This window comes from Drosophila hydei, unplaced genomic scaffold, assembly GCF_003285905.1.
Source record: "Drosophila hydei strain 15085-1641.00,03,60 unplaced genomic scaffold, DhydRS2 tig00000131-arrow-arrow-pilon, whole genome shotgun sequence".
Lineage (NCBI taxonomy): Eukaryota > Metazoa > Arthropoda > Insecta > Diptera > Drosophilidae > Drosophila > Drosophila hydei.
Window position 1 is genome coordinate 417,986 of NW_022045671.1, and position 9,456 is coordinate 427,441.

General features: G+C 41.1%; 1 protein-coding gene across 1 annotated transcript; it reads right to left on the bottom strand.

The window, feature by feature from the left end:
* Positions 1-1,703: 1,703 nt before the first annotated feature.
* Positions 1,704-8,932, bottom strand: LOC111596708. The gene is made up of 3 exons (XM_030223105.1): positions 8,801-8,932; positions 3,588-3,900; positions 1,704-3,512 (listed from the first exon to the last, which is right to left on the bottom strand). Exons 1-3 carry the CDS (start codon positions 8,930-8,932, stop codon positions 1,888-1,890), a joined length of 2,070 nt encoding a protein of 689 aa, XP_030078965.1. The 3' UTR covers positions 1,704-1,887.
* Positions 8,933-9,456: the final 524 nt, after the last annotated feature.

Sequence of the window (9,456 nt, forward strand, 5' to 3'; positions counted from 1 at the left end):
CTATCCAACTGCCTATATTACTATATTACTTACTGATGTTGTTCGATCAGTACACTAAACCATTTTCTATGTTTAACAATCGATCCATACAACTGTTTATCGATATTCTGCCATTCAAGGAGTTAACTATCTTTCGAGCTATCGATCTCTATCTTTTGATGTATGTAACATATGTATGTTTGTATCTATTTATCTGCTTAGCTAGCTATGCATATTTCTAGCATAGATAGATTATTTAGTCTGTCTTATATTTAACTGTTCGTTCATACATATACTTTTTGATCAATCGATCTTTTAATATATCTATTTTTCGATATTTTCATCTGTAGATCGATTGATCGATTGATCGATTGACTTTCCATCAGTGCGTCTCTCTATCTATCTGTTTATCTAGTGTTGTCTATATATAATTACTAGATTCATAGACTCACAGATATATAAAGATCGATAGGCAATATAATATTCTATTGATCAATCAAACTATCTCTTTCTTCAGAGCACGAATGAATAGCTGAATTTGGAAGAGCTTACAGCTTAGTTAACTTTAAGCAGACACTTACTAACATACTTACCATGAATCAAATAGAGCTCGGAGCTGTTAAAAGAGACGCGCCCAAAATAAGGCTTAAGTTAGCTAGAGAAAGAGTGGAAGTATAGAGCAGTCGATCAGCTGGCTTAGATGAGGAATAGTAGATATTACAGGGTCTGAAATATGTGGAGAATTTAACGTGATAAAACTATTCTAAACCTGCAATCCGAATAATAAAATAAATATCTTTAATCTCTGTAGTTTTTTTTTTTATAATTGTCGTTTATTGGTCTTGCTCGTATATAGATGCAAAGCTGTATTTGTAATTCGTACATTTCGTAAGTAAGTAAATAGATAATTCGATATGAAGGTTATGCAAGAGCTCGATTAAATTTGTAATATTTTTGTTACTGCTGATTTATTGAACAATTCTGTTAGCTTAATTTCCTTCTCTACAATTAAAGTAAAAGTAAACAAAAAAAAAAAAAAAAAATACTCATCATAAACAAAGGGATTAAGTGCGGGAGACAACTAGATGGTACAATAAATCAATAGATAAATCAATAAATAAAATCAATAAGTAAATCAATAAATAAGAATATAAATATAAGTATAAATATATTTTAAATTAACAAGATGCATTCGGGGATCGGGGGAACGGGGAGTCGACGGAGCTATGGAGTCAAAAAATCGAATCAAGTTCGGAGCTTAGACTAAGTTTAAAGCACTTAAAATATTTAGTGACTAATTGAAATACACACACACACACACGTTTATATGTATATGTATGTGTGTGTACATAGGTATAAGTATAATGTAAGCATAAATGTTAAGAATAGTCTTAGAGAGAGTATGCTAATGTCAAAGTTAACAGCGAGCAGCGTTGCCGGACCTGAGTCACGGGCAGCTCATGCTAACTGTAACCGAAACAAGTTGAGGAAGTACAGTCAGATTGTAGGAGAGGGAGACAGAGAGCGGGCGAGGCAGAGTTGCCAGATTGGCATTAAATATTTGAACTGTGAGCATTGGCTTAGCACCGATTTAAAATAGAACCTAGGCTTAAACTAGAGCATATATTTTAAATTGTGTTAAATCTGTTTTCTTTTATTTGTTAAATTGACTACCACCAACAGAGAGAGAGAGAGAGAGAGAGAGAGAGAGAGAGAGGGAGAGAGACTGAGCAAGTAGTAGAAAGAAACTAAGGGCGAGTGAGGCAGAGACCTGGCTTTAGATAGAAAGTCTGGGCAGAGGCGGGCTTAAGCCCAGTTAACGGCATTATGCAATTATTGATATTTAACTAATGCATTAGACAATTAGCTAATTTCATGGCCTAAACTAGTACAATGTGAAATGGACGTTCATGAGAGCGATCGCTTCTTGGAGAGCGTGCCCGCCAGTGCCTCGGCCGGTGATGGCAAATGGATGACGGGCAGTGGGCCGGCGGCCAGCTGGGGATTCGTAAAGGCGACGGCGCGCTCCTTGGCTGCAAAGCTGGAGAAGGGTCGCAGTCGCACGTAGAGCACGGCGGAAATCAAGCACGATGTCACCAGAATGCCAAGCAGCACGATCAGCGTAATGGCAAAGCCCGGCGTAGTCATGCAAATGAGTCCCTCCTCGCGCAGCGGAAAGACCATTGTCTGTGGCAAGGTGGAGCCACCGTTGCTGCTGCTGTTGTTGCCGCCACCGGCTGCCGCCTGTTCGTCAATGGCAAAGGTCAGGTCGCCGGAGGATACCACCTTGATGATACGATTGAGACCCACTTGCTCCGTGGACTCGGCAACGGCACGCGCACGCCTCTGGACGCGTCGCTCATCGCGTCGCTTGCCAATCGCACTGGCCACATGATACGCATCGCCATGTAGCTGAGGTGGTGGTCCGTACTGGGACTCGGGTCCCACCTGCAAGTGGTGCACATCCTGCAGATTGGTCTCGGCACTGCACTGGTCCGGGCAATGGTAGCGACAGATCTGTATGGTGCACTGGAAGTGCACCTCCATCGAATCGGGGAACTTGAAGGCCTGGAAGTGGGCGTACGACAGCACCGAGGCGGAGGCGCCAAAGTTCTTGATCTTGGTGAAGCGGGACATTAGCTTCGGTCGGGTGACACAGCCACGCTGATCCACCAGCTGAATGGGCGCCCGCTTGCCATCGTGTGCAACGCAGTTGCGCACCAGCATATCGAACTTCGAGTCGTCGTCCTTGATGGCCAGCACCATGGTCATGGTCTGTCCAATTTTGACCAGGCCAGAGACCTCCGATGCCCATGGACCCTTGCCCACCTGGATCTGCATCCAGCAGCCGACATTGTCGCCAGCGAAATCGGCCCGCACCACATCCAACATGTCCACCGGGAAGGGTCGGAAGGTCACGCTCTTCTCGTACTGATCGTGCCAAGTGCAGCGCAGCTTGCGCGCCTGATCCCATACCTCCTGCACCTGCGGATCGTACTGGATGACAATGATGTTCTCGAAGTAGGTGCCAGCGCCGGCGCTGCCGCCAGCATCGTGGCCATAGCCCTGATTGTAGTTGTCCGTATTGCCAGCTGTGCCGCACTCGTGTAGTCCAATATCGAAGCTGGCCGAGCTGCGACCCAGGCCGGAGGGCAAATGGACGCAGTTCATGTTGCTGTAGTGGCCCTTGGAGAAGACGATGCCATTGAAGGGCTTATCGAACTGGACAAACACCTTCATGCCGTTCTTCTCGCACTTGACGTCCAGCGACACGATCTTGGGCATGTCCTGGACGGGCGAGGCCCAGATCTCATTGTTGCTGGAGGCGCCCACGCTCAGATCAGCCAGCGATGGCACCTGCTGCACCTGCACCTGTTGCACCTGCTGCTGCTGCTGCTGCTGCTGCGATGGCGGCAGCACCAAGGGTCGCTGTGGTGCCGGCGGCGGTGGTCCCTTATAGAATTGTGCGCCGGGCGGCGGTGGCGGTCCGAAGGGCTGGCCAAAGCTCATCGGTATATTCTGATGATTGTTGCCTAGTTGGAACGAAATGAGTTTAAGTTTCGGCTAAAGCTACGACGACGACAACTTACTTCGGGCTGGGCCCAGGCCAAGGCTCAAACTGAGGCCAGGCGGCGCCTGCGGCAGACCATTGTGCGGGTAATGCACCTGCACCTTGGGCATGGAAACGGATTGCTGTTGTTGTAGTTGCTGCTGCTGCTGCTGTTGCTGCTGTTGTTGTTGCTGCTGCTGCTGTTGTTGCTGCTGCTGCTGCTGCTGCTGCTGCAATTCCTGTTCCGATTCGAGCGCCATTTGATCCACCTCATTGTCTTGCTCGCTCAGGCCAAGGGAGATCTCGTCGTTGCCGCCGCCGCCAGCGATTGCCTTCACCACCTCGACCTCATCCGCGTGTATCAAGGCGAGCTGCGCAAAACAAACACAAAAATGGGTCACAAGAGCACAAGCAGAAGAAGAAGAAGCAGCAGCAAAAGCAACAATGTTGCTTGCTTTAATGAGCTGCCACACAGTCAAACATAGAGAGTCTCGCCAAGAATTTCAACTAAGTACAATGGGAGCAGAGTCACATGTCGCATGCCAATTGCCAATTGGCAACTGTTGTTGGCGAATGGCGAATGGCGGATGCGACTAGCGATTCAATTGCATAAGGAAAAGCAACAACAGCAGCAGCAGCAGCAGCAACAAAAGAAAACTGCGCCAAGTGTAACAAATTTCACTTTTTTCTTTCTTTCTTTCTTCTTATTAGCCATCTCCAGCGACCCAATTGGCCCGGCAAATCCGTCTTGGCCAAAAACGATGTCAAGGCTAGAAAACGGGAACCGGATGAGCTGAGATCGCGATTTTCAAATTGTCTTGCACAGCACGTCAGCCATCGCGCCGCTAATTACTCAGCTCAGATCAGCGGCAAGTTCTACGGGAAACTATTTATTCTATGGTGAGCCAATCAGCCAGGCGACTAGCATATAGAGCGTTATAGTAACGATATTATTTACATTCTCCTTCAGTTCAAACGCCGTGAGACGAAACTGACACCAATCATGGCCCTAGACCAAGATTAGTGCTACAGCTCCAGCTGCAACTAGCAAATCTGTTCAGATCTATGTCAATGCTTCAAGAGCTTCAAGAACTAAACTTGGATAAGTCTTAGGAATATCTTAATGTCAATTCGAGCTCAGGCAAGTCTTAGGTGAACCATGATATCAATTCGAGCTTCAGGAACTAAACTTGAACAATTCTAAGGCAAATCCCAATGTCAATTCGGCTGTCAAGAACCTAACGCGGACCAGTCTTAGACAAATCTAAATCCCAATTCGAGTTTCAGGAACTAAACTTGTAAAACTCTTAGGTAAATCTGAATGTCAATTCGAGTTTCAAAAGCTACACTTAGGCAAGTCTTGGTATAATCTTAATGTCAATTCGGCTGTCAAGAAGGGTAGACTCTGGCAGGGCTTATTGAAATCTTAATGTCAATTCAAGCTTCCGGAACTAAACTTGAACAACTCTTAGGCAAATGCTAATGTCAATTCGGCTGTCAAGAACCTAACTCAGACAAGTCTTAAACAAATCTAAATCCCAATTCGAGTTTCAGGAACTAAACCTGAGCAAGTCTTATGCAAACTCAATTTTGTTTAGATTCTCTCAGAATTTAAATAGAAATAATTTATGTTTTTATAATATTTGATCAGCTTCACATTGTTGAGGCTTGTCCCTAGCTAAGATTTAAGATGTTTATAAATAGAATTTGTTTAATATCTAAAAAATAAAGAATTTAACGGGAAGTTAGAACTAGGCTCAACAACATTATAGGTACTTCTAGTGAATGTAATAGAGCATATAATATTCATAAATAATTTATATATATATATATATATATATATAATTTTTATATATATTATATATATTTATAAATATATGAATTAAAGAAAATTTGAAAATTAAAAAAAATATTTAAAAAAAAAGTATTTAATAAAATTTAATTTTTAAATTTTTTAAAAAGTTTTTTAAAATTTGCTCATTTTTTTAGAATTTTCAAAATAAAAATAATTTTTCATCAATTTTCTTTAAAGCTTTTTCTACATTATTTTCTACTCTTTCAGCTAGTCAAGTGATTTAATGCACAAAGAGATAGACAGAGAGAGAGAGAGAGATAGACAGGTGGCAGACGAGACAGTCTATGTGGCCAGCTGGCCCAGACCCAAGCATTTTCTTTGGTCCAAACTGTGCCGCGGGCCCAAAACAACTTTCACCCAGCCGCAGTGAGCAGCTTCCAATGGGGATGTCACATAATCAGCGCGACGTGGCATCCTGTGCCAATCCTGTTTAAGGTAGAAAGTGATGATGCCCATTCGGCAGACGACACACACACACACACACATACACTGAGATAAATTGGCAAACGAGTTCCCAAAACAAATTCTAAAAATATCAAAAAAAAAAAAAAAAACCAAAAAAATGAAGATTTTTGCATGCCAAGTCCGCGGCTTGGACGTGATTTGGAGCAGTCCATGGGCGATGGCTATGAATAACAAAGAGGAAGAGTTGCGGCAGCTGCAGAGCACTGGCTGCGCGAAGAGCAGGTGCGGAGGGAGCCCAAATTTCGCTTTTCAGATTTTGAGATGCGCGTGAGCCGGTTCCGCAATGCGATAGAACGCGCAGAGCCGTAGTTAAAAGGAGCCAAATGGGGGCCTGTGAAGGGGAGAGTGAAGCAGGAGGGGGAGGGGCCTGCTAGCGCCTGCGTTAATAGAAATGTGTGCCAAGTTTTCCATTTTGGCGACGGGCAATGCGCAAAATGCCCAGCGACAATAACAAAAAGTCGTGAGCAGCTGCTGCTGCTGCTGCTGCTGCTAATGCGACAGCTAATGATGCGGCAGCCGGAGCTGAAGACGGAACCAAAGCCACAGCCACAGCCAGAGCCAGAGCCAAAGCCAATGCCGGCTGTTGTTGTTAATCTTGACCTCGACCAATGCTGAAATGTCGAGTTTTGCTGTCTGGCTCCGGGTTCGAATCGCAGTCGCAGTCGCAGTCGCCGCTGCAGTCGCAGTCGCAGTCGCAGTCGCCGTCTGGCAGAGCGAGAGAAAGTAAATGTGAAAAAGTCACAGCAGCAGCCGCAGCAGCTTCTCCATCCAGAGTATGCGAAAATCTTTTGTCTTTTTTTTTGCTTCTTTTTTTTTTGGCAGCAGACGGAAACCTGGACAAGATCTGGCCGCTGGTTCAAAGTTGAACGCAACGAGGCTGGGAAAAACGAAAAGTTAGTGGAAAAAAAAAAACAGAAACGAAACGAAAAGGAAGAGTTTTCTTTTGTTGTTGTTGTTGTCGAGGCTGTCGTGCCAAAGGAAAGGGAAATCAGCTTTGAATCCATGCTTCAATTGTGTCATAGGCAGCGAGGGGAATGTTCAGCGAGGAATGTGGAATGGGGAAAAGGGAATGAGGGGAATAGGGCACAGGGAATGATGAAAATGGAATTTCGAATTAAGCACGAGGCATGAAGGACAAGAAATGGAAAACGAAGAGCTAAGTATGAGGAGCTCCCATTGGGAGTTAAAAATGAGGAGCAGCTAATGAAAAATTAATAATAAAGAATAAGGAATGAGGAATGAGGAGCTACAAAGTTAACAGAGGGAACAAGGTGAATAGAACAAAATAGCGAATGTGGAAAGGGAAACGAGAAATGAAGAATGAGAAACACAGAACTGGAAATCAGAGAAGGAGAATTGGAATCAGAAGGCGCAGAAATGGGGAACTAGAAACGAAAATAGAACAAATAAGGAACTAGCCAAGGTGAAGTAGCCATAGATAATAAGGAATACTCCATGAAGAACGTGCATCTAGTGAGCTAGAAATGTGGAATGATATGGAATGATGTGAGAACATATTGAGAACAGCTATTAACTATAGTTGCTGTCCTCTCGTAATTACTTAGCATAGTCCCATAGGCCACACTCTGAATATATATGACAGTATTTGTGGAAGGAACAAGTTTTTTGTACTTATATAGCATAGTAAATAAGAAATTTGTATTGCTTTTTATTATGTCATAGTTCTGAATATCTAATTCATTTGCTTTCTTTAAAGTCTTACACAATGCAGCTGAGATATCTGCAGAACTATTGTATTTATAGAGAAGATCTCTTAAAGGTCTTAATCTATAGAGCATGCTAAAGAAAAACAAGTAAGATAACATAGTAGACATCTCACATTTAACCTGATAGATATTAGGTATTACATCTTATATCTATCAATCTAATATCATTAATCTAGCATTAAGAGCTCTGCAGCTAAACGGATTATGATATATGATATATAATATATGATATATAATATATGATATATGATATATGATATATGATATATGATATATGATATATGATATATGATATATGATATATGATATATGATATATGATATATGATATATGATATATGATATATGATATATGATATATGATATATGATATATGATATATGATATATGATATATGATATATGATATATGATATACGATATATGATATATGATATATGATATATGTTATATGATATATGATATATGATATATGATATATGATATATGATATATGATATATGATATATGATATATGATATATGATATATGATATGATATATGATATATGATATATGATATATGATATATGATATATGATATATGATATATGATATATGATATATGATATATGATATACGATATATGATATATGATATATGATATATGTTATATGATATATGATATATGATATATGATATATGATATATGTTATATGATATATGATATATGATATATGATATATGATATATGATGTATGATGTATGATGTATGATATATGATATAGGATATATGATATATGTTATATGATATATGATATATATATATATATATATATATTTATATATATATGTATATATATTATACATATCTGTTATATATATGTTGCCTCTATAACTGCACAATCTGACAACTCAGGCAGATCGATAAATTTGTATTTATGTAAAAGAAATTTGAAGTAATCCCCATCACAATCGGTTTACTATATTATATATGTATTAATGATGCCTGTCCCTCCTCCTCTTCTTCTTCTTCTTCTTCGCTGCTTATCTCTTGATCTTTAAAGCTACTTTAAAGCGCGCTAAGCCGCAAAACTCTTTCACTTTACACACAAATGCGCTGATCGATAATTATCGAAATTGCAAATGTTGTTTGCTGTTGCTGTTGTTGCTGCTTAGCTTCAATAGATTTAAATGATGTGTGTAGAAAAGAAGTGTATGTTGTTTGTTGTTGTTGTTGTTGCTCACCTGCAGTGAAAAGAAGATGATAAGCGGCAGCCAAATCTTTTTGATCCCCAGACGTTGTCGACAGCTTTGGCAGCGCATTTGTTGTTGTTGTTGTTGTTGCTGTTGTTGCTTTAGTTGTTGCTGTTGTTGCATTAAGCTATTTGGCTGCTGCTGTTGTTGTTGTTTTTGCTGCTGTTGCTGTGAGTGTTGCTGTTGTCGCTGCATGTTGCTGCTAGCTGGCACGTTGTTTATTATTGTTGCTTGTTTGTTGTTGCTGCTGTTGCTTGTTGCTTGTTGTTAATGTGCATAAATTGCAATTAATACGTTATTTTTGCTGTCATGTGCGCGCTTTTGTCTGCTGTTGCTGTTGCTGTTGCTGTTGCCTGCAATATATTGTTGTTGGAAAGCAAATGAAATGAAATGTGACAAGCAGTTAGAAATATAGAAGCAGCAGCAGCAGCAGCAGCAGACACAGCGGCAACAGTTGTTGAAACACTAGAAAGTGTTTACATTGTTGCTTTTCACATGTTGCTGTTGCTGCGGCTGTGGCTGTTGTTGTTGCTAGCATCATTATTTGATTATTGGCAGTTTCGCTTTCAGCTGAGGCTTTGTCTGTTAATTATCAATTTATTGCTATTAATATCGCAGCTGGAAATGCCGCTTGACTGATTGAGTGA

Excerpts from the sequence above, each read along its gene's own strand:
- LOC111596708 (XM_030223105.1), bottom strand. The coding sequence starts at position 8,932 with ATGCAACAACAGCAACAACTAAAGCAACAACAGCAACAACAACAACAA. Across the intron at positions 3,901-8,800 it reads TCATCTTCTTTTCACTGCAG|CTCGCCTTGATACACGCGGA; the intron begins GTGAGCAACAAC and ends TGTTTTGCGCAG. Across the intron at positions 3,513-3,587 it reads TGGCCTCAGTTTGAGCCTTG|GCAACAATCATCAGAATATA; the intron begins GCCTGGGCCCAG and ends CGTTCCAACTAG.